Source organism: Scyliorhinus torazame, chromosome 20 (assembly GCF_047496885.1).
Source record: "Scyliorhinus torazame isolate Kashiwa2021f chromosome 20, sScyTor2.1, whole genome shotgun sequence".
Classification (NCBI taxonomy): domain Eukaryota; kingdom Metazoa; phylum Chordata; class Chondrichthyes; order Carcharhiniformes; family Scyliorhinidae; genus Scyliorhinus; species Scyliorhinus torazame.
Genome location: NC_092726.1, coordinates 23,530,948 through 23,557,435, shown reverse-complemented (window position 1 = coordinate 23,557,435; position 26,488 = coordinate 23,530,948). Strand labels below are relative to the sequence as shown.

At 46.6% G+C, this 26,488-nt stretch overlaps 1 protein-coding gene across 1 annotated transcript in view; it reads right to left on the bottom strand.

The window, feature by feature from the left end:
• polb (polymerase (DNA directed), beta) overlaps nucleotides 1-26,488 on the bottom strand; it is a 142,654-nt gene that overhangs the window by 29,786 nt on the left and 86,380 nt on the right. Inside the window, exon 12 of the mRNA XM_072485968.1 lies at nucleotides 3,957-4,021. Within this exon, the coding sequence (XP_072342069.1) occupies nucleotides 3,957-4,021 (65 nt within the window). The remainder of the gene's footprint in view (nucleotides 1-3,956; nucleotides 4,022-26,488) is intronic.

Below are 26,488 nucleotides of genomic sequence, written 5' to 3'. Positions count from 1 at the left end.
ATCCCACAATGTTTTTCACTTGTCCTTCTGGGATTTCAACTCTGGTCGAGGCAACTTTGATGGCATTTGATAACCCTTCAGTCAGACAGATTTCATTGTCCTGTGGCACTCTCCATCTTATATTCTAGTAAATTCCCTATTTAGAGTAACTTTTCTTGTATTTATGAAATAACTGAAAAATGTAATAAATGCAAAATCCCTTGCCCTGTGACCAGCGGCCCATGTGGCACCTCCTCCAAAGCATCTGGCAGAAACCAAAATGTAGCTGGGGATATCAGGCTACTTAGAATCATAGAATTTAAATGCAGAAGGAGGTCATTCGGCCTATCGAGCCTGCACTGGCCCTCGGAAAGAGCAGTCTCCTTACGTCTACACCTCCACCCTATCCCCGTAACCCCACCAACCTTTTTTTGGACACTAAAAGCAATTTAGCATGGCCAATCCACCTAACCTGCACATCTCTGGACTGTGGGAGGAAACCGGAGCACCCGGAGGAAACCCACGCAGACACGGGGAGAACGTGCAGACTCCGCACAGACAGTGACCCAGTGGGGAATCGAACCTGGGACTCTTAAAACAAACTTTAAAACAAAAATACTTTTACTCTTAGAGGCCACACACATAAAGCATCTCCACCTAGGTCTGGCCCACAATTATAAGACCACCACCCATCTGTTATATGAATGGCTACTTGAAGACACAAATTAAGCAGAATCAGATGCCAAATTAGAAACAATTGAGCAATGTGTTCTGGCTATAATTTCCATGTATCAATTACAAGTCCACCCTGACCATCACAAATTGGGATTTATTAATTGTATGGAGGAAAAACCACAGCTATTTATTCTGGCATTAAATGAAGGACCGTCCGCATTTTGTTTTGTCCCCAAACCCTAGCTTTATATAAAATCAGTTCCGAGCTGGTTTTACACACTTCCTTTTCAGCATCCTCTCTGCATCCTCCCCATCGCTCTTTTTCTCCTGAAGGCAATGCTAATACCAGATTATGATTCCATAGACCCCAGCAGCCAGCTTGCACCACAACTAAATGACCATTGTTCACATAATCTTGATAATTATGTACTGGCAGGGCCTTAAGCCAGGTGGGAGGACATCATGACTCAGACAGATCCTGTTCCCCCCCCCCCTTTCATTCATATTATTCAGCAGGAAGCAGCAGCTCCCAGCAGGTTTTCAACTCTAACCTAGGAATACGGAGACCAATCTTCCTGTCTGGACTAAGTTTAGGATATTGTCTTGAACTGGAAAGCTCAGAATCGCAACATGGCTGGATTCACCCGCTCAGTTGTTGGGGCCCAAGGCAATAATCTATGTCGGGGGGGGGGGCAGCATGGTGGCACAGTGGTTAGCACTGCTGCCTCACGGCACGAAGGGCCCGGGTTCAAACCCGGCCCCGGGTCACAGTCCGTGTGGAGTTTGCACATTCACCCCATGTCTGTATCATAGAATTTACAGTGCAGAAGGAGGCCATTCGGCCCATCGAGTCTACACCGGCCCTTGGAACGAGCACCCTACCTAAGCACACACCTCTACACTATCCCCGTAACCCAGTAACCCCACCCAATCCAACCTTTTTGGACACTAAAGTCTATTTTAAAGAAATCAGTCTGTACTCGATTTAAAGGCTCCTCTGAATAGTTATTTTGGACAATAGGATATCGATGCTGCACTTTAAGGGGAAGCTAATATCAATGGGAAAGGGATCTGGTGATAGACATACAATCCCATGGCCTCCTTCTGCACTGTAAATTCTATGATTCTATGATTGACCAGGATGATGTCAGGAATGGAAACCTGTAGTTATGAGGAGAGATTTGAAATAGTACCAATGGAGGTGCAAAAGCTAAAAGACTTCACAGTATTTTTAAATTATTCAGGTATTGAAGGGTGGTTAGGAAAGGCTAACTCCTTTGATTTGGCAACCAATAACAAAAACTCATCAATTTAAGTGTCACAAAGAGAGGGACAAAGATGATATTTCTCTGTAGGTCACACTTACCTCATTTCCAGCACTGACAAGCTCATTCATCACAGTGCAGGAAGTGATCGGGGCACCATTTTTGAATGCCACCCCCATCTTTTAACCTCCTTCGGCATCAACACCGTGCCAGCCCCCCCCCCCCCCCTGCTCCCCAATCTACCTCATGGGGGTCCTCTGGCCCTCTCTTCACCCCATTTCTTAAGGACAGGACACCCCTGGGCCTGATCCCTGGCACAGGCAACCGGCACAGCCTGGCAGTGCCAAGGTGGCCGGGTGCCAGGGTGCCATCCCGTTAAGAGCCTGACCACCCGGGGGCTCCGATGACCTGGGAAACCTGGCCTGTGGACCAGTGCTAAACAGCACCATGGCTAGGTTTCCCAGGCGAGGCCATTAGTTCCCGGGCCCCGGGAGGATCCAGCGTAGATATATTTAAATGAGCAAATCTCATTAGAGGCCTCCCGCTAGATTAAACAGCCTCGTCACACCACCAAGTTGGGCGTGACAAGGCCATTCAATCATGTCCTACATCTTTCAAGGGAAAACAGACAAAACATTTGAAGCAGCAAACAAACATAAGGCGATGAACAGAGAGCACAAGCAATGGGTTTAGTTTTGGATTGCTCTAACAATGGACTGGCATAGGCAGGATGGACTCATTCGTCTTGTTGTATGCTATACACGTCTATCATTCTATGCATTTAGAATGCTAAGAGGGTGGCATGGTGGCACCGTGGTCAGCACTGCTGCCTCACAGCGCCACGGTGCCAGGTTCGATCCCGGCCTCAGGTGACGGTCTATGTGGTGTCTGCACCTTCCCCGTGTCTGCGTGGGTTTCCTCCGGGTGCTCCGGCTTCCTCCCACAGTCCAAAGATGTGCAGGTTAGGTAGAGTGGCCATGATCAATTGCCCCTTAGTGTCCAACGGTTAGGTCAGGTGGAGTTACAGGGCTACGGGGATTGGGTTTAGGTAGGGACTCTTTCAGAGAGTAGGTGCAAACTCGATGGGCCGAATTACCTCCTTCTGCACTGTAGGGATTCTGTGAAGAGGTCACAGAACTGATCCAATCTGAGAGAGGAGGCATAAACAACCAAGCTGAGCTATAAACAAAAACCATCGGAAGAACATAGACTATAGAATATTAGCACTCTACATTAATTATTACTTGCAATCATTTAACCATCAAAATGATATGCTGGACAGGGACCAACAGGTAGTTATAACAAGCTCATATTATTTGCCAAGAATGTGAGACACAGCAGCTCATTTGTCAACTTTCACAAGAGAGAATAATTTTAATGTAAAAAAGAAAACCTCACTCCAAGCCACTTCACAAACAGGAGGAAAAAAGGTGAGATGGTTCGAATTTACCAGATGACAATAGAGAATAATATGGCCTTTATATTAACTTGCTCTGAGCACCATTTCCCAGCAGCGATGGAGAGTTTGCAACCTACAGTCAATTTAGATTTGACATGGTCCCTAACTTCCTTTCTGAGATTGGGGAAGAGTGGAAAGGTAAACAATCTTTACGGAAGCAAATCGTTGAGGAAAAGAAAGCCGGCATTACACCTCATTCTGGGCGACGTTTGAGATTGTTCAAGCACGGCAGCACAGTGGTTAGCACAGTTGCTTCACAGCACCAGTGTCCCAGGTTCGATTCCCGGCTTGGGTCACTGTCTGTGCAGAGTCTGCACGTTCTCCCCCATGTCTGCGTGGGTTTCCTCCGGGGCCTCCGGTTTCCTCCCACAGTCCAAAGACGTGCAGGTTAGTTGGATTGGCCATGATAAATTGCCCTTGAGTGCCCAAAAGGATGAGGTGGGGTTTCTGGGTTACGGGGACAGGGTGGAGGCGTGGGCTTAGGTTGGGTGCTCTTTCCAAGGGCCGGTGCAGATTCGATGGGCCGAGTGGCCTCTTTCTGCCTGTAAATTCTATGATTCATGATGCAATTCACTCACCTAATGTCAATTCTCCTGAATGGATAATCACTGCCATCATTGTCATCTGGCAATCGGCAGACACCCTGTCGAAGAAAGGAAGGCAGAGATTCAGCAAACCACATGACCCTTGTGACGATCCTAAAATTATACAGCACCGGAGGAAGCTAATTCAGCTCACGACAGAGCACAAGGCACTCTTATCATGCAAGTACCTCATTTTGACCGCAGTTATGGAAGCAAATTCACGGCCAAATTCACTCACAGACAAAGTCAATTGGAAGAAGAGACTGATGTTCCTCATATTCTGTTTGCCGGCAGCAATCTTTCAGAACAGAGCCTCAGAAAGTTGGGTAAATTAGTGTCATGATTATGAAAGGAATAGGGCCGAAGAACTAAATTATATGGATTGGTACGGTTCCAATTTCCCATCGTAAGGGATGTCACCTTCAAACTAAATCAAATACAGAAACGGCTAACTTAAGTCAATAGACATTATTTGCTCGATATGGGTAACTATAGTATGTTACATTTCAATGAGTAGCAATGCTGCACTCTTGTGGTTGAAGTCTCCCAATATGATTCATTCCAGTTAAACACAGAAAGAATGCCGAAATCAATTCGAAAGACTTGAATGCAGCAAGTCGGTGGAAAACGGAAAACACTCCGGAACCTGATGTGCAAATGCCTCTCGAGACAGAAGAATAGATTTGTATGATGTATTAGTACAGAACAGCACAAGAAGTTGCTTAGACTTAGAACACCCGAATCCCACTGCACGTCACCATTCTGCAGTTGTTCCCATTTAAGTGATATTCTGCTTTTTTATTTTTCCTGCCAAAGTGAATAGCTTCACACTTTCCCATATTATATTCCAACTGTCAGAGTTTTATGAACTCACTCAACTTATCTATATCCATCTGCAAATTCTATCGGCGCGATTTAATGCTCAAAAAAAGAGTCCAGTTTTGTGTGTGTATAGCGGGGTATATCTCGGTCCCTGCAGCATCCAGGACAACCCCGCTATTTAACTGGGCTTTGCCGCTTTTTGGGGCGTAGGTCGGGAACACGCCGCCCAAGCCGCACTTACCTCATTTCCTGCACTGATGAGGTGAGCAACCTCATCTAACAACTTGCACACCTTTGGAGACCAAGGGGCAATTTAGGATGGCCAATCCACTGAACCTGCACATCTTTGGACTGTAGGAGGAAACTTGAGCACCCGGGGGAAACCCACGCAGACACGCGGAGTACGTACAAACTCCGCACAGTCACCCAAGGCCAAATACATTGTTTATAAACAAACAGCAATTTTATACAACGCATGTCGGTGGGTAATATCTGCGAATGAGAACTGTATGAAACAACATCAACTTCAAAGATTGCAAGGTGTGCCAGTTGACACAGACAGGGCTACCCAGTCTGATTTTCACTGCCTACCCAGGAACATGAGATATATTTTACCTTCAGGAGGGGAGCGAGTGGTACAATCGCCTCCCTCTTCTTCCGGGTGGAAGGCCAGAGCTACTGCGATGGCCCAATGTCATTTGGAGAACTAGCAATTGTCATGGGAGTGTCCCTTTAAGAAATGTTTTTGGCTTATCACATGGCTTCAGTCATGTCATTGAGTGGGTGGAGCTGGGCTGTGGCTCTGTGGAGTTTTAACTTCCGCTTTAAGTTTTTGGAGCTGGCTTGTGGCTGTATATGTTTTCACTTTCGTTTTCACCTTTGGCTGCTGTAGACTCAGACAGAGACGTATTTTGGCCTGTCTCTCTATTTTCAATTTTAAAGAGTTATTCAAAGGAAGAAACCCAATGATTATAGTTACCTGCGGTTTTGGTAAAAAGGTTTTTTTTGGTTTATGGGATCTTATTATTGAATTGGAACAGTTAAGGGGGAATTCATTAAGGGTTATCCATAGATTACTGTGAACACCTGAATTACAGGTCTGGTGAACCCCATAATATACTTAGGAATTTTCTAAACTCTGGCGCATAACACAATGATTGGCATCACGAGCAGCAATGCTGAACAGATTCATCAGGTTTGGCATGGCTCCGTGTTACTGTGGTCTAGTCATACCAATTAAAAGGTGGCACCTGGAGCAAAAAGGATTGTTGAGGCTGCATGCTAATTCTCGTACAGGCAGAATAAACACCTCTATGAAGCGAACAAATGTAGATTCTGAAAGAGGTTTGATTTGAAACCCACGCTTGGTGGATACCAGAATTATTCCAGATCCTTGCAACAGAGGTATCATAAAATACAGATTACTTCCATCATAATAAGAGGGGAAGAAGGACTGCATGAGGTTTGTATTAATTAGTTGTTCTTGAAGATTCACAGTACCCATTAACTGATGCTGTTTCTTTCATGAATGTGAGGTACGCACGTTTGTCTGTAAATACTGGCATTACCATTTCAGTAATGGGGTAGATGTTGGTCCAGTGGTAATGTCACTGGACTGGTAATCCAGATGCCTAGGTTATGGTCTGCGTCATAGGTTCAAATCCCACCATGACAGCCGGTGGGATTTAAATTAAATTAATAAATCTGGAATTAAAAGATCATCTGAATAATGGTGACCATGATACCAGCGTCAAGTTTTGGAAACGCCCCATCTCGTTCAATAATGTTCTTTAGGGAGTGACATGTGACTCCACCCCACAGCAATATGGTTGATTCCTAACTGCTCTCTGTGATGGCCTAGCTAGCAAGCCACACAGGTAAAGGGCACTTCGGGATAGGCAATATAATCCGGCCTTGCGGATCACCTCCAATCCCACTGGTGGGCTCGGTAGCACAGTGGTTGGCACTTTTGCTTCACAGTGCCAGGGTCCCATGTTCGATTCCCGGCTTGGGTCACTGTCTGTGCGGAGTCTGCACATTCTCCCCGTGTCTGTGTGGGTTTCCTCGTCCCGAAAGACGTGCTTGTTAAGTGAATCGGACATTCTGAATTCTCCCTCTGTGGACTCAAACAGGTGCCGGAATGTGGCGACTGGGGGATTTTCACAGTAACTTCATTGCAGTGTTAATGTAAGTCTACTTGTGACACTAATAAAGATTATTCTTATTAAAAGGTCAAGAGAAAAAAAGGTGATATGGAATAAGATCCTATAAAGTTGTACTGAAGCTTCTGAAATGACTTCCTCTTTCCAGACTGTGCCTCTTTCACAGTGAGCAGCTGCTATTGTGCGTTCACTTCTGAAAGAAATCATCTCTATGAACAAAGTACTGTGAATCTTCAATGATATCGAATTACGAGAGTATGGAGCTTTCATCATCAGCAACTCACTACTCTGAAAAGATGCCAATATCTGGTGACAACCCCATTTGAAATGCTCAAAAGTAACGGAGGTATTTCTTCTGAAGCAACAAGATTCTTGTGTAAAGTAGAATCACTGCAGTGACGCTTATCAAGGTGGCTGGGACGAGTGGGTGCTGCAGTAATTTAACGTTTCAAGCCTCGTGTCTCACAGGGAGCCCGCTATATGGGCAGCCATTCACCCGGTTTGGAAACTTACGAAGGGAAAGGCATGGAGACAAAAGTCACTGGATGCACCATTATTACAAGCAGTTCCTACCATATCACTTTAGTACCAGGAAAACTAGCACAATGAAAATATATTCCCAATTACAGGTGTATGGCAAACATGTAACATCGTCCAAATTAACTCACGCAGGATTGTAATCAAATTCTGCAGTGAGGCGAAGGAACATTTGAAACCAATACAATCATCAATGCTAATTGACTTTTTAGCTTGTTCACAACTGTCAGATAAATTACTCTTTCAAGTCATGTGTAAACGAAAGCTTGAACATCATACAATTGAAAGTGCAATATTGAAAGAGATGATTATCTCAACAAAATTCCAATGCTGGTCCATATGCATATTATTTCGGATATCCAATGCTATTGAATGATCAGGGATTTAAAACATAAAAACGCATTTGTCGCTGATTTACGTAAAAGGTTAATCAGAACAATAAATACGGTCAAGCAGATGTTCCCTGGAGTCGGCATTCACCTTATGTAGCTTTTTTTTGGAATAAATTTAAATACCCAATTCATTTTTTTGAATTAAGGGACAATTTAGCATTCCCAATCCGCCTACCCTGCACATCTGTGGGTTGTGGGGGCGAAACCCACGCAGAAACAGGGAGAATGTGCAAACTCCATGTCATGATATCCATATTAACTATCATGGTGTAATCACACACACACACTGATGGACAGGTAGATGGACCAACCAACACAGCCAATCACCAGTGAGAACACACGCACTATAAAACAGGGAACACCACAGTTCCCGCTCATTCTATCAGGAGATACCTCAGAGCGCAGAGCTCACAGCGTGCCACTCAGACATACACCATGTGCTGAGTGCCTCACTAAGATAGTGCTAGGGCTGGGTCCACAGACTAGCTGGTGAAGTACGAACCACAGCCAGAAGTTAATAGTTATTATTGTACAGAATAATAAAACAGAGTTGTACCATCTACAACCGTGTTGGTTCGTTTGTGTATCGGAACACCCAACACGACATGCTACCAGGACTGGAAACTCACCAGCGACTGTGAGACCTACCTGCACCTCTTCAGCGATCCGCCATCCTGCACCATGGACGCCATCAGCCCGCCGCAGCCGCTCCAAATCATTGGAAATCTCGGTGTCAACTGGAAGCTGTTTAAACAGCGCTTCCAGCTCTTCCTAGAAGCCACAGACAGGGAGAATGCATCGGACACCAGGAAGATCGCCCTCCTCCTCTCCACGGTGGGGCAACACTCCATCCACATCTACAACTCCCTGGCATTCGCGGAAGACAAGGACAAGCCGAAGTACAAGACGGTCCTTCTAAAATTTGAGGAACACTTCAGTGTGGAAGTTAATGAGAGCTTCGAGAGGTACCTCTTCCAGCAGCGCCTGCAGGGTAAGGATGAGCCTTTTCAATCTTATCTGACACACCTCCGTATCCTCGCGCAGTCCTGCGGCTATGAGGCCACCTCCGACTCCATGCTTCGGGATCAGATAGTTTTTGGGGTCACCTCGGACACCCTACGCCAGCAGCTCCTCAAAATAAAGCGCCTCACCCTAGCCACCGCCATCGAAACCTGCGTCCTCCACGAAAACGCGACCAGCCGGTACTCCCAATTCCAGGCGGCCGAATCGGCACGGCAGGTGTCCTATGAGGCCGAGCGGGTTCAATCGATCGAGTTCCTCCCGGCCCGCGGCCCGGACGAGGGCGGCCATTTCGCGCGCTTTCCGAGGCCTCCTGCGCTTGTACGCGACAAAAGAGGGGACGTCGACGCAGAGGGACGTGATGCGCAGGCGCGCTCTATGCAGGACCGCACCGCGCATGCGCAGTGGCGCAACGAACGCCATTACGTCACGATGTGCGGCAACTGTGGATCCGCCCACTCAAAGCGGCAATGGCCAGCTAAAACTCGACAATGCCTCCGCGATGGCAACATAGGACACTACGCTGCCTGCTGTCGAGCAGCTCAACCTACCAACCCTCCGCAATTCGGCCAGCCTCGCAGGGACGTGTGGGCCATTCAGCCCCCATACACCGAGTCATACCTTGACGACGTGCAGACACCGCGGTGACACCAACGACCTGGAACCCTTCCGCGTTGCGGTAATAGACGTGAACCGGATGTCCCCAAGTAGGACCCACCAGCCGATGCCAGTGCACAGCATTAATCCGGGCGATGAACGGTCAACCGATCACCAATCACATTCCGCTTAGACACTGGTGCCTCCGCCAATCTCATTGCATGGTCAGCCTTCCACACCTTGAAGGTCAAACCACCGATTCGGCCATCCCACTGTCAGCTGGTTGATTACAACGGGAACGTCATCCCGGCCATGGGGTCCTGCCAGCTTGAAGTTGCATACAATTCATACACAGCCACACTGTCTTTTGAGATAGTTGGATCCTCGAAGGACTCTCTGCTAGGCGCACAGGCGTGCAAGATCCTCCACCTCGTTCAGCGGGTACACACTCTGTCTCCAGAAGGCACATCCGATTTCCCGGATGCAGACTTTAGGGTGCAGCTCCAGTCGCTCCTCGCCCACAACCAGGAGGTTTGAGGGCATGGGCACACTGCCCTACACTTACAGAATACGCCTCAAACCGGATGCCACCCCGGTCATTCATGCACCTCGTAGAGTCCCAGCACCCCTCAAAGACCGCCTCAAGCAGCAGCTGCAGGACCAAGGAGTGCTTTCTCGGGTCACGGAGCCAACGCCATGGGTCAGCTCCATAGCGAGCTCCGGATCTGCATCGACCCAAAAGACCTGAACAATAACATCATGAGGGAACACAACCCCATACCCAAATGGGAAGAAATCACGAGCGAAATGGCCCGGGCTAAAATTTTCACCAAGCTTGATGCCTCAAAGGGTTTTTGGCAGATTCAACTGGATCAGTCCAGCAGGAAGCTGTGCACCTTCAACACTCCCTTTGGCAGATACTGCTGCAATAGGATGCCGTTTGGCATCATCTCGGCATCTGAGGTGTTTCATCGCATCATGGAACAGATGATGGAGGGCATCGAAGGGGTGCGACGTCATCATCTGGTCCACCACACCACAGGAGCACATCAGTCGTCTCCAGCGTGTCTTTGCACGGATACGAGATCACGGCCTGCGCCTCAACCGAGCCAAGTGTTCTTTTGGCCAAACTGAGCTAAAGTTTCTGGGGGACCACATATCCCGGTCAGGGGTCCGTCCGGATGCTGACAAGCTGGCAGCTATTGCAGCCATACCGCAGTCGGCAGACAAGAAGGCAGTGCTACGCTTTCTAGGGATGGTCAACTTCCTGGGGAAGTTTATTCCCAACTTGGCCTCGCACACAACGGCTCTTCGCCACCTGGTCAAGAAGACAACAGAATTCCAGTGGCTGCCCACACACCAGAAGGAATGGGAGGAGCTCAAGATCAAGTTCACCGCCGCCCCGGTATTGGCGTTCTTCGACACTACTCGGGACACAAAGATCTCGACTGATGCCAGCCAGTCCGGCATTGGGGCAGTACCCCTGCAACGGGACGACACTGCACCATGGGCACCGGTCGCCTATGCCTCGCGGGCCATGACCCCCACAGAACAGCGCTATGCGCAGATTGAAAAGGAGTGCCTGGGTTTGTTAACCGGAATCAACAAATTCCACGACTATGTGTATGGTCTTCCGCAGTTCACCGTGGAGACCGACCATCGCCCCCTGGTCGGCATCATTCAGAAGGACCTCAACCAGATGACCCCTCGCCTCCAGCGCATTCTGCTCAAGCTCCGGAGGTACGACTTCCAACTTGTCTACACCCCGGGAAAGGACCTCGTCATCGCGGATGCCCTGTCCAGAGCAGTGAATACACCGCCCGAATCGGAGGGGTTCGTTTGCCAGGTCGACACACAAGTCGCCTTCACATCGGCCAATCTGCCGGCTACTGACGCACGTCTGGCCCACATTCGCCGTGAGACTGCGGCTGACCCCCTTCTACAACGTGTGATGCGCCACATGACGGAAGGGTGGCTCAAGGGGCAGTGCCCACAATTCTACAATGTCCGGGTCGACTTGGCCGTCATTGATGGTGTCCCTCCTAAAGTTGGACTGGATTGTGATCCCACACAGCATGCACCGGCTTGTCCTCGAACAATTGCACGAAGGCCATCTTGGGGTTGAAAAGTGCAGGTGGAGGGCCCGAGAAGCTGTGTACTGGACGGGCATCAGCGACGACATCGCCAACATGGTGCTCAACTGCCCCACCTGCCAAAGGTTTCAGCCGGCGCAACCCCCTGAGACACTTCAGCCCCATGAGTTAGTAACGTCCCCCTGGACGAAGGTGGGTGTGGACCGCTTTCATGCGCTCGGCAGGGACTACGTCATTATAATTGACTATTTTTCCAAGTATCCGGAGGTCATACGCCTGCACGATTTGACATCATCAGCTGTCATCAGAGCATGTAAAGAAACCTTCGCTCGCCATGGCATTCCACTCACCGTCATGTCTGACAACGGGTCCTGTTTTGCGAGCCAAGAATGGTCTTCTTTTGCCGCTTCATATGGCTTCACACACGTGACGTCCAGCCCTTTGCATCCCCAGTCGAATGGCAAGGCGGAAAAGGGCGTCCATATCGTGAAGCGGCTCCTCTGCAAGGCTGCTGATGCCAGATCTGACTTCTGTTTAGCCCTGCTGGCCTATCGCTCGGCCGATGGATCTGTCCACGGGCCTCTCGCCAGCCCAGCTGTTGATGAGTCACGCCCTCAGGACCACTGTACCGTCCATTCATGTTCCTAAACCCGACCATGCTCCAGTACTGCAAAGGATGCGACAGCAGCGTGCTCAGCAGAAGGTGGCACATGACGCTCGGGCAACTGATCTTCCTGCCCTGGCGTCTGGAGACAAAGTCCGCATACACCTACCGGAGGGTGGCTGGTCGGCAACTGCTGAGGTTCTCCGCCCCGTGGCTCCCCGCTCGTTCCTGGTTCGCATGCCTGATGGCTCCATTCGCCGGCGTAATCGCCGGGCTCTTCGGCTGCTTCCGCGCTCGCTACGTGATCATGCACCGGTGCCACGCCCTCCTGCTGTCCCTGATGTCGACTTTGTGGAGCTTCCTGCCACTCTGCCTATTCCTCTCTTGCCCGTGGCCAGGCCCATTCCTCAGCCGATGGATCCTGACCCACCCTTGAGGTGGTCAACCTGAATTCGTCGCCCGCCTAATAGACTGGACTTATGAGCCTGTTTGCACATTGGACTCACTGATTTGTTGTGCAATAATGTTAACGTGTTTGTTTCTTGTCGTTCCAGGAGTTCTCTTTCGATATATGATGATTGCACTTGTTTTGTTTGTGGTACAACCTCGTTGCTCTGTTGCACCTGACACCTTCCTATGTATATAGTTTAGCCTCATTTACATGTTGTAAATATTGCACACACACTCAGCCGCACTCAGTACACAACTTCTGCACTGTAAATTCTATGATAAATTTATTACCATGTAGGCACATATCCTTGTGAAAAGGGTGGATGTCATGATATCCATATTAACAGATCATGGTGCAATCACACACACACACTGATGGACAGGTAGATGGACCAACCAACACACACACACATCACAGCCAATCACCAGTGAGAGCACACGCACTATAAAACAGGGAACACCACAGTTCCCGCTCATTCTACCAGGAGATAGCTCAGAGCACAGAGCTCACAGCGTGCCACTCAGACATACACCATGTGCTGAGTGCCTCACTGAGATAGTGCCAGGGCTGGGTCCACAGGTTAGCTGGTGAAGTACGAACCACAGCCAGAAGTTAATAGTTATTATTGTACAGAATAATAAAACAGAGTTGTACCATCTACAACCGTGTTGGTTCGTTTGTGTATCGGAACACCCAACACGACACTCCACACGGAAAGTGAGGCAGAGCCGGGATTGAACCTGGGACCTCGGCGCCGTGAGGCAGCAGTGCTAACCACAGCGCTACCGTGCTGCCCGTCACGTTAATTAGCTGTCAGCCTTAGTTCCACTGCTGCACTGAATTTACCCGAGACAATTTAAAAGCTGGAGTGTTCATGTGAATGTGAAACTCGAGTGTAATCCGATCTACAGAAAACAGGAAATAGATCACAAGTCAGGTGCAACCTTTGCATCCCTCATTGCCGTGATGTGGATAAAGTGATAAAGCCTGTAGATTCTGTGCACGTGATATTCTAACTGCCACTACACAAACACACACTGATTGAAGTCATGTTAACAAAGTAGGGAATTTAAAAAAAAATGAACAGAAACTGTATATTCTAGAAATCTAAAGGAAAAACCACAACAGACCTTGTCTGTCAAGCACTTTGAAAGAGAAAAGGCATGCTGCCAATGCAGGTGTGAAGCACTTTTTAGAAATGAAAACAAGTTCGGAAAGCGCCAAAAATCTCCGCAAACAATGCCGCACTGCTGTACTCATTCCCCATCTTAGTTACATGATGAAAGCTCATGCTCTGCCTGACCTCGGAAACTATATTCAAAGACGTGTGCCCAGGAAGTTGGCTCATGTCACTTTTCTGTGGAAGGAACACCTCTCCCCAGCTCTGAACTTCCTCCAGCCTTGCAGCACTCTTCAAATCTTTGCAGCCTTGCGTTTCCCCAAGTTTAACCACTCCATCACGGCCATCAGGCTTTCTCTGACAAAGCTTTAAATTCAGGCATCACATCCTCCCCAACCTCCTACTTTAAGACAGTCGTGTTTGGTCACCAGTCTAAACACTTCATGCGGCTTAATATTAATGTATTTTCGGCGATAGCACTGTTGCTTCACAGCTCCAGGGTCCCAGGTTCTATTCCGGCTTGGGTCACTGTCTGTGCGGAGTCTGCACATCCTCCCCATGTGTGCGTGGGTTTCCTCCGGGTGCTCCGGTTTCCTCCCACAGTCCAAAGATGTGCAGGTTAGGTGGATTGGCCGTGCTAAATTGCCCATAGTGTCCAAAATTGCCCTGAGTGTTGGGTGGGGTTACTGGGTTATGGGGATAGGGCGGAGGTGTGGACTTGGGTGGGGTGCTCTTTCCAAGAGCCGGTGCAGACTCGATGGGCCGAATGGCCTCCTTCTGCACTGTAAATTCTATGAACTGAAGGATATTATTCCAGTTAAAAGCGCAACAAAATTCAAGTTGTCATTTTGGAAACAAATTGAAACATGAACGGTTATCTTTGTTCCACAAACCTTCACGAAAAAGAGAAAGATAGAATGACAGCAGGACAAACCTGGGCCAAGCACGGGAACAAGTACAATGGTTAATTCCTGAAAGATCACTGAAGAAAATTGTACGTAATGACACTATCAAGTACCAGAAATCAAGTTGAACAATGTCGAGTTTCTGACAAAAAGAAGTCATGAAAGAAAAGTAACTCTTGAAAAGGAAGAATGTGCAGGGTTAGAGAAGAAAGTGGGGAAGTGGGAATCAGTGCATTGTTCACTTTGAGAGCCAACGCAGATACAACAGACCAAATAGCCCCCTCTTATGCCAGAACGATTCTATGAAATAGCACAACATGGAGTAGTCATTCACCAAGAGGACTGAAAAACACAAAGGTTTCTTAAAACATTTTTCCAATGATGGGGCAATTTAGCGTGGCCAATTCGCCTACCCTTCACATCTTTGGGTCGTGGAGGCAAGATCCACGCAGACACGGGGAGAATGTGCAAACCCCACACGGACAGTGACCAAGAGCCGGGATCGAACCCGAGTGCTCGGCGCCATGAGGCAACAGTGCTAACCACCGCACCACCGTGCTGGCAAAAGGTTCTAAATTTATCTGTGGTTCTGTTTCCGTAAAAATTGTTAGACACTGAAACTTTGAAGCCCACTATGTGTATTTGTTATAATCTTTTTGTTGGCTCTAATATCTGTTGAATCTGCAGTGCCAAGTGCCATACTTTGTATAGCTATGGTGATCCATTCTATTCAATTAAGGTGTAAAGTTACTAGCAGCATATTTATCTATTTAAAACGTTGAAATACCCATGCTGACAATTTGACAGCTTCGTCACAATTTGAGCTATTTGCTTTGAATAAAATATTCATCACTGGGGAAAAAACATTTGACAGATGAAATCACATCTTGTATAACTGCTACCCACAGGCATGCAATCATTCTCGTTTGTCAGAGTGGTTTGTCCCGGTTATACGTCTGTCCAAGAGCAGTCAGAGTGGCACTCCTACTAGGGTGGCATGGTAGCACAGTGGTTAGCAACGTTGTTTCACAGTGCCAGGGTCACAGGTTCAATTCCCGGCTTGGGTCACTGTCTGTGCGGAGTCTGCACGTTCTCCCCGTGTCTGCGTGGATTTCCTCCGGGTGCTCCGGTTTCCTCCCACAAGTCCCGAAAGACGTGCTGTTAGGTGAATTGGACATTCTGAATTCTCCCTCTGTGTACCCGAACAGGCGCCGGAGTGTGGCGACGAGGGGATTTTTGCAGTAACTTCATTGCAGTGTTAATGTAAGCCGACTTACGACAATAAAGATTACTAATAAAGATTATTATTACTTTACTCATCTTTTAAGACACACTTGAAGGAAATTAGCTCTCCTCCCCTCATAGCCAGATGGGGCCCAACATCTGAGTTTTGGGGAACCTTTAATTGTGAACCCCCCCCCCCCCCCCCCGGAGTGGACTTCAAAGACACCTCTAACGCTTAAAGATCAAAATGCTGCTTTTTGGCGTCGCCCAAATACACCACGAATAACATTTATTTCCACTTTAACAGTTAAAAAGTGTCATTATATTCTTCAAGCCAGCACAGGTGTTCGAAAAGAATAAAGGTTAAAGAGGCTGAAAATAACTTTTTACGTTGAGATAAAGGTTTAATTCATAAAGAGCATCACTGTTTCTTTCTATTCCTCGATGGGATGCGGCTATTGCAGGCAAGGCCAGCATTTTTTGCCATTCCCTATACTACCAAGAGGCTTGCAGGGCTAGTTCAGAGAGCAGTTAAGAGTCACGTGCATTACCGTGGATCTGGAGTCATAAATAGGCTAGACCGGAGAAGGGCAGCAAACTTCCTTCCCTTAAAAAGGACTATGCCATGTCAATATGCTTATGCATCTCCGTAATAATAATAATAATCTTTGTCACAAGTAGGCTTCCATTAACACCGCATTGAAGTTACTGTGAAAATCCCCTCGTCGCCACACTCCGGCGCCTGTTCATTTACACAGAGGGAGAATTCAGAATGTCCAATTCACCCAACAAGCACGTCTTTCGGGACATGTGGGCAGAAACCGGAGCACCCGGAGGAAACCCACGCAGATACAGGGAGAACATGCAGACTCCACATAGACAGTGACCCAAGCCGGGAATCGAACCTGGGACCCTGGAGCTGTGAAGCAACGTGCTAACCACTGTGCTACCGTGCCATATGGTCCAGACTGCCAATATAATGAGTATGATCAACTTTCATCCATTAGACGGACCTCTAAACAAAAGCATAACCAATCTAAAATGTACATTATATTTAAAGAGGTTAATTGCTCACAGATGCCGATAATCCAAAAACAGCAAGCATCTGAAATCTGATTTGGAATATTGAGAGAGTCATGATGAATGAATAACATTTTTATTTAAAAATGCAAAATGGACAGGCTTAATTGGATTGACAGGAAAGTGCCCCCACAACGAAAGTAAACCACAAACCTCCAACGGAGATTAACAAGACAAGACTTTAGGAAATAAGGATTGAAACCAGTTAAGAAGTGGCAAGAAATAATTGATGGAATGAAAAGGCTGGTGAAAAATAACGAAAGAGATGGATAATAATGAGGAAATCTCATAGCAGATGTGTTCAAAAACACACATGGCAAGTACAATCAAATGTCAAACGTTTTATTCACTTGACCATTTACTGTTAATTGTAAGCACGGCCAATCCAAATTTCAATAAACAAACTACAATGCCCTGCAGATGGAGTTACTCCCACCCTTGGACACAAGAACACAAGTAATAGGAGCAGGAGTAGACCACCAGGCCTTTCAAGCCAGCCCCGCTACTCAATACAATCATGGCTCATCCACGCCGGCCCAACTAGTTTTCTGTGTCATTTCCCCAGAGCCCTCTGTTCCTCGACCAATTAAATATTGATCCACCTCCACTTTCAGTACTTCTCATGATCCAGCCTCCAAAATCCAGAGATGCACCACCCTCTGCGCACCTCAGTTTTAAATGACCGCTCCCTTTATCTTTCAGATATGCCCCCTTGTTCACGGTTCTACTACTGGCGAAAACATCTCCCCATCTGTACGCTCAAGCCCACTTGGTTTTGTATGTCTGAATAAGGTCACTCCTCACTCTTCTAAACTCCAAGGAATACAGACCCAGTCTCTCTTGATAGGACAACCCTCTCATTCCAGGAATCAGCCTGGTGAATCTCCTTTGGACTGTCTTCAATATCCTTTTTTTTTAGGAAAGGGGACCAAAACTGTATGCAGTGTTCCAGGTGAGGTCTCACCAACATCCTGCACAACTGCAACAAAACCTCCCCATTTTTAAGCTCCAACCTCATTGCAATAAATGCCGTTTGCCTTCTTGACTACTTGTTAGACCTGCCCGCTAGCTTTTTGTGAATCATGCACTAAGAACACCTAGATCCCTCTGTACTTCACTCACCTGTGTGGCATGGTAGCACAGTGGTTAGCACTGTTGCTTCACGGTGCCAGGGTCCCAGGTTCGATTCTCGGCTAGGGTCACTGTCTGTGCGGAGTCTGCACGTTCTCCCCCGTGTCTGCGTGGGTTTCCACCGGGTGCTCCGGTTTCCTCCCACAAGTCCCAAAAGATGTGCTTGTTAGGTGAACTGGACATTCTGAATTCTCCGTGTACCCGAACAGGCGCCGGAGTGTGGCGACGAGGGGCTTTTCGCAGTAACTTCATTGCAGTGTTAATGTAAGCCTACTTGTGACAATAAAGATTATACTACAACCTGCAGTCTCTCCACCTAGATAATAATCTGCCTTTTGATTCCTCCCACCTCCCACTTCGCCACATTAAACTCCATTTGCCAGGTTTTTGCCCAGTCACCCCATCTATTTATGTCCCATTGAAGAATCACAATATCTTCATCACAACATGCCCTTCCATCTATTTTCAGATCATTGGTAAATTTGGAAACCTTACATTCTGTTCCTTCCTCCAGGTCATTAATGCAAATTGTGAACAATTGTGGGCCAGGAACCGATCCGTGATACTCCACTAGTTACATCTTTCCACTCTGAAAAGGACCCATTTATTCCAACTCTCTGTTTTCTAGGTGACGGCCAGTTTTCAACTCATGCTAACACACTTCTTCCAATTGCATGGGATTTTACTCTATGCACCAGTCTCTTATGTGGGACCCTGTCAAATGCCTTTTGGAAATTTAAATACACTACATCTACAGGTTCTCCTCTATCTTCTCTCCCTGTTACATCCTCAAAGAATTCAAGCAAATTTGTCAAACGTGATTTACCTTTCATAAAACCACATTGGCTAGGTTGGATGATACTCAGCTTTCCTAAAGGATTAGCTATTTCCTCTTTGATTAGTGACTCCAGCATCTTGCCAACAATAGATGTTAAACTAACTGGCCTATAGCTCCCTGCCTTTCTCCCATTTTGAACAAGGGAGTCATATTGTCTGTCTGCAGACTTTAGTGAGTTATGAAAAATTTCAACCAATGGGTCCACTTTATTTAAATGCTAGTGTGCAGTTCGTCGGATCCTGCCGACCTATCCGCCTTTAATAATAATAATCTTTACTGTCACAAGTAGGCTTACATCAACACTGCAATTAAATCACTGTGGAAATCCCCTAGTCGCCACATTCAGGCGCTTGTTCGGGTACACAGAGGGAGAATTCAGAATGTCCACTTCACCTAACAAGCACGTCTTTCGGGACTTGCGGGAGGAAACCGGAGCACCCGGAGGAAACCCGCGCAGACACGGGGAGAACGTGCAAACTCCGCACAGACAGTGACCCAAGCCGGGAATCGAACCCGGGACCCCTCGAGTTTACCTAATCCCTTGTGATTGGGATTTTTGTAAGTTCTACCATGTTATTTGAAATCAGCCCATCTGATATCTTAGGGATATGTGCAATGTCTTCCACGGTGAAGACTAATGCAAAAAATATATTTAGCATATCCACCATTTCTTTGTTTGCTGTTATTAATTAACCAGCCTCGTTCAGTAGAGGTCCCACATTTACCTTAGCTGCCCGCTTCCTATTTGTATATCCATAGAATCTCTTACTGTGTGTTTTTATACTGCATGCAAGTTTTCTCTCAAAGTTCATTTTCCCTTTTCTGATGAGCTTTTTAATCTTTTGAACTGGATCCTAAGAATCTCCCAGTCCTCTGGTCTACCACGAGATTAAGCCATAAATTGCACAATTCTCACATAGATTCAAAAGATAAGGTGGTTCGTACTGCTGCCTCATAGCATCAGGAAGACGGGTTCAATTCCGGCCTTGGGTGACTATAGAGTTTAGACTTTCTCCCAGTGTCTGCGTGGGTTTCCTCCAGTGCTCCGGTTTCCTCCCACAGTCCAAAGATGTGCAGGTTAGGTGGACTGGTCAATGCGCGCGGGGTGACGGAGATAGGGTGGGGGAGTGGGCCTAGGTAGGCTGCTCTTTCGGAGGGTCAGTACAGGCTCAATGGGTCAAAAGACCTCCTTTTGCACTGAAGAGATTCTATGATGCAAGGAATATGAATAAAGACCAACAATAAATGAGGTGTACTCTGCTGTATGTCATTTAATAATCTTCATGTTTGATCATAGCGGGGTCAATCTGCCCACTTTCTCTTCAGGATACACAATGCTCCGTTCTTCTATAGTATACAAAGTCTTTTAATATTGCAACCTGACTCTTCTTTTATTTGTCCACTTTTGTGTGAACTAAAATGGTCTGCCTGTTTTTAAAAATGATTTGGGCATTCTCCCCATTTCCTCTGGGTGCTCCGGTTTTGTCCCACAGTCCAAAGATGTGCAGGTTAGCTGGATTGGCCAGGCTAAATTGCCCCTTAGGGCAGGGTTACAGGAATAGGGCGGAGGATTGGGCCGGGGGGGGGGGGGTGTTTTGAAGGGCCGGTGCAGACTCGATGGGCCAAATGGCCTTCTTCTGAACTGTGGGGATTCTATGATTAAAACTCTCAAAAGGCATTAATTAAGCATTTTGTGGCCATTACTGCAGTGATTAATACAGTGATTCAGAACATGTGCGTTAATCAGGAAATTACTTTAACAAAATGTGTCTTTAGGTTCCAGTAAGGAAGGGGCTTGGTCTGACCAAAGTAAATCCTACAAAGGCTTGGTTGTTCAAAGCTTAATAGGACTGTGAACTTCCTCATAGCAGCTGTCCATGAAAGGATTCCTGGAAAAATGTGAGTCAGACTTCTCCAGCAGGTAGGCAGGCAGACAAAGACTACCACCTGGGGTGCGGGTGCCGCATTCAGATGGGTAGGAAAAGCAGGGTCCTTTTCCGATGTCTCCACATTCTCAGGGCTTCAGGCAAAGTCTGCGACCAGCTCTTCAAAGATACATCGCTGTAAAGTGACGGCTCACTCGGAACAGACAAAATTGGCTAACCACCAATAATCCTTTACTTAATTTTATTCAATCAAACTTAACCACAACCAAACCACCCAGCTTCCACCTATATTACAAGGAGGTAACCGCAATTAACCCTCCATCTCGCATCTTATTTTGGGCAGTAATAGTTTCTGAGGAAAGTAGTGTTGACTGAAAGAACAAACGTTAGTGTTGGGCTCTGATCAGATAACATTTCACAAACACTTTTCCAAGTTTCCATTTCAAAATGAAATTGATCAGGAAAAGCCATGACCTTCTTCCAAGAATTATCGATATTCCAACATAAAGAAGACTCGTCATTTTTTGATGTCGTAGAATGAAGAAAAGAGCATCTTCCTCAAGTTAACAAAGCAGCGATTCCACTGAAATCATATATCCTTCGAGTAGCCCTTTTAGCAAAATGCAAAAGGAAAGAAATAGGAACAGGATGTCAGGACTGAAACAGGAACAGGATGACAGGGGCAGCGTGTGGCACAGTGATTAACACTCATCTTCACGGCGCCGAGGACCCGGGTTCGATCCCTGCACCGGGTCACTATCCGTGCGGAGTTTGCACATTCTCCCCGTGTCTCCGTGGGTCTCACCCCCATAACCCAAAGATGTGCAGGGTAGGTGGATTGGCCACGCTAAAATTGCCCCTGAATTGGAAACATTTTTTTTAAATTTGCAGTAAATAATGTTTTTTCGAAGAAGAAATTTCCAAACTTTCCACCCTTGCAAATCTGTAGCATTAACCTTGACCCCTTTGTATCCTAATCCTCCAGATATAAAGGCTAACATTCCATTAGCCGATCTGTGCATATTTCATTTTGATCACTTGAACATCCCCAATTTCATTGCAACATTTTTGGATGTGCCTTTAGTTGCCAAGGCCCTAAGCTATGACATTCACTACATAAACTTCTCTTTCCTCTTTTAAGATGCTTGTCAATGTATTTACATAACCATTCATTGGGCAAATGCCCTAATATATCCTGACATGGCTCAGTGGCAAATCTTGCTTTGTGAAACACCTTGGGGTGTTTCATATTGTTAAAGGCACTACATTAATACAAGTCGTCACTGTTGTTTAAAATACTGACACAAAGTTCAACATGTCTCCCATTCTCTAATTTTCATTGATATCACCATTAATAATTTTCAAAGGGTTGCTTCAATTCTCTATGATAATTGGTGGTGGGGAAGGGGGGTGTGGATGTCAATCTTGACATCCCTTGCAAGATTATTTCCATACTCCCTTGTAGCTTTTATGATCTGTTATTTTCAGCTTTTGGTGTTTTCTGTCAGCTACCAGGATCTGCACTAGCTTCTGCATTTTGGTCTGCTTTGTCTTGAAGTTTTATATTGCCCCTTGCCGTTTTGGCTGTCCAGGGCTGTTAATTTTTTGCAGGTAGAGTGTGTGCTCCATAAGGGTGTAAACTGGTTCTAGATTACGTTAAATTCTTTCTTGAAAGATCTGTCATTTTACCTTCAACCCATTTCCCCATTACCGCAGACAGTCTCTGTCACATCCCAACCAAGTTAGCCTGACCTGAATGGAATCTCAGAAAATATTTTCACATTTCTCGCATTCTCCCCTTTCGTTTATTTTGAAACTATCACCTTTTTGTTTACGAGTTTACAATCTCTGGGACCGCCTTTCCACTAAGAGCCCAGTCCCAGGCTGGTCCAGGTGATGCATGTCCCAATGATAGTTATAGCCTGTCCCACAATTGGTGCGCATGTTCCTGGAGATGCAACCCCTCTTTCCCACATCACTCCTTCAGCCACGTTCACCTCCTTAATGTCCTTATTCCTATGCCAATTTGCACATGACTGGTTATTCCCCCCCCACCCCCCCCCCCCCCCCACCCCCCCCCCCCCCCCCCAAGGCCCTGTTCATTAAATTAGCTGCTAGCTCCTGGTGGCCTCCATATAGGGCCTCTTCCCTACTTTTTCCTATGGTGTTGGCCGAAACATGGACAAGTACTGGATTCCAATATTTATCAGACACCACCCCCAGTTAACCACATGTAAGCATCGTGAGTGGCCCTCTCCGATTCATGATTCTGTAGCCTTGAGAGAGAAAGGGTCACTCTCTCGTGCCACGTGGTGACACATGTCATGTTGAGGGATTGGGACATCAAGTCCCACAATGAATTCCCAATCTTTTTTTCATATAAGTTTAGAGTACCCAATTCATTTTCTCCAATTAAAGGGCCATTTAGCGTGGCCAATCCACTTACCCTGCACATCTTTTTGGGATGTGGGGGCGAGACTCACGGGAGAATGTGCAAACTCCACACGGACAGTGACCCAGAGCCGGGACCTCGGCGCCGTGAGGCTGCCGGGCTAACCCACTGCGCCAAGGAATTCCCAATCTGAGCTAGATTATCGCAAGCCATCCCGGTACGGTAGCACAGTGGTTAGCACAGTTGCTTCACGGCTCCAGGATCCCAGGTTGGATTCCCGGCTTGGGGTCACTGTCTGTGCGGAGTCTGCACATTCTCCCCGTGGGTTTCCTCCGGGTGCTCCGGTTTCCTCCCACAGTCTAAAGATGTGTAGGTTAGGTGGATTGGCCATGCTAAATTGACCCAGTGTCCAAAGAAGGTTAGGTAGGGTTACTGGGATATTGTGTAGGTGTGGGCTTTGGTAGGGTGCTATTGCCAAGGGCTGGTGCTGACTCGATGGGCCGAATGTCCTCCTTCTGCTCTGCAAATTCTATGAAGCCGCAGGAAGTTGATACTAAGAAGGCCCTAGATATCCTGCCATTGCTAAGTCAATTTAGCCGACTCCCACAGAGCTGGAGGTAGAGGCAATCCTCTGGGGGGAGGATTAAAAGAGATGTATGCCAAGTTCCCACTCACTAAGGTCAAATGACCCACTGCCCAGATTCACACAAGAAGAATGGTAATGTGGACACAGGATCAGAGGGAAGGTGGAACTCAGGGAACTATAACCAAAACAGAGTCACGGTCTTCAGGTGGGAGAGGGGAAAGATTGCCAAGGAGCAGCCAGATGCAAAGGGTTGGCATTGTGGCATTAAGATATAATTTCCAGAAGACTATTGAAAAACCAAGGGCACAAGTCTTCAAGCAGGCTATCTAGCTCCAACTCGATTAGCAGGGTTAGCACGTGATGCGGGGAGTACAATGGGATGAGGTAAAAATGACCTTACAAAAATATATATGTCAGACTGAAGCAATAAGCAATTTTAATTTAGCGAAAGTCAAAAACACCTCCCTCAAGTGCACTTCAACAAAATACAGAAAAGCTCGGTTTCACTACCAGATCGAATTCTTGAGGGCATTGTTAATAAAATGTTTTACTATCCACATGAGACAGTCAAGTAGTAAACCAGGGGGCCTTATCCATGGAAACTGAACAGACTTATTGAGCCACCTTTTTTTTTTATAACATTCTTCTTCATTTGTGAAAAAAATTTGCACTACATAAAAACCTGGATGCGAGATGAAAACAGGGTTTCAATTCCTCAGTTCCGGAAATCTATGTGAATTTCAGACATTTGCTGTTAAGACAGCAGAATTTTGAAGGATTCTGTTGTTCAAATAAATGTCAATTATCTTTTTTACACACAGTTTATAAATTTATGAGGGGTATAGATGGGGTGAACAGTTGGAGGCTTTTTCCCAGGGCGGAAATTACATTTACAAGGGGCACAAGTTCAAGGTGAGGGGGGGAAAGGTTCAGTGGAGATGTGCGGGGGAGGTTTTTTTACACAGAGGGTGGTGGTGGCCTGGAATGCGCTGCCAAGTGAGGCGGTTGAGGCAGATACGTTAGCGACCTTTCAGACCTATCTGGATAGGCGCATGAACAGACGGGAGTAGAGAAGGTGGTTAGTCGAGATAGGACATGTGATCGGCGCAGGCTTGGAGGGCCGAAAGGCCTGTTCCTGCGCTGTATTAGAACATTATTACAGCACAGTACATGCCCTTCAGCCCATTGTTCTTTGTTTTTTCTTTTATCTGTGCCCGCCCACACCTCACAAGCACTGCTCATTCTCAGATGCAAGTACCATTGACAAGGGCAATATTTATCATCCATCCCTAGCTGCCCTCAGTTTCACACAATGGCTTGCTGGGCCACTTTAGAAGGCACTTAAGAGTCAACCACATTGGAGTGGGATGCGAGTCATATAGGCCGAGACCAGGCAAAGGCAGGCAGGCCTCGTCCCCAAATGGGATAAGTGATTCAGTTGGGTTTTTCTGACCTTCTAACAGCTTCATGATCATTTTTACTGATACCATCTGTTCATTTCCAGTTTTTTAAAAACAAAACTGGATTCAAATTCTCTGCTGGCACGGTGCGGTTTTAACTCTAATTCTCTGGATTATTATTGCCAAGTCTCTGTGCTGTGGGAGGACAAGGATAACAAGGGTATGACAACAGAGAGGTGGGAGAGTTGGTGAGCATGACAACAATGACGTGAGAGCAAGAGATAGACATGACAGGGTGATTCTCATGTATTTCTCCTGTTGTTTCCCCCAATCTTAAAATATGCAGTTCCATGAGCTAACCTTGTACCTGCATCCTCTCATTTGTTGAATTATTGGAGGCACGGTAGCACAGTGGTTGGCACTGTTGCGTCACAGCGCCAGGGTCCCAGGTTCGATTCCCGCTTGGATCACTGTCTGTGCGGAATCTGCACTTTCTCCCCGTGTCTGCGTGGGTTTCCTCCGGGTGTTCCGGTTTCCTCCCATAAGTCCCGAAAGACATGCTGTTAGGTGAATTGGACATTCTGAATTCTCCCTCTGTGTACCCGAACAGGCGCCGGAGTGTGGCGACTAGGGGATTTTCACAGAAACTTCATTGCAGTGTTAATATAAGCCTACTTGTGACAATAAAGATTATTACGGTAAAGGTTCAATAGCTGACACTGGAAACATAAAGCTTGATAAATTAGTTAACAGTGAACTATTTCACTTGGTGTGTACAGGAGTTGACATGAACTAAACCATAATATCATTTCCAAATGGAATTATTCCTTTTTTCTGTCGGTGTACTGTACAGATAGCTGGCATTGATTGATGCATGAACTACACACTGTCTGGGGCAGGTGGAAGGGGAGATTCTTTCCCATGACCTGCTCAGCAAGTACTGTAACAGGTGACAAAGAAATGTTGTTATTTATTCCATATATTGATAAGAAATACTCTCTTATATGTTGCAGCATTGGAAGGAGACACTAGGAGCTTTTCACAGTAACCCAATTGCAGTGTTAATGTAAGCCTACTTGTGACAATAAAGATTATTGTAAAGATTATTGTTGTACAATGATAATGTTTTTACATTAAAAACTCAAATTTAAATGGTTCATTCAAAAAAGATAGAACATTGAGCCATACGAAAGAAAATACTTGCATTTACAGAGCACCTTTCACAACTCAGGATGTTGTAAAGTGTTTGACATACAATTAAGTGCTTTGAAGAAGTGTAGTTCCTG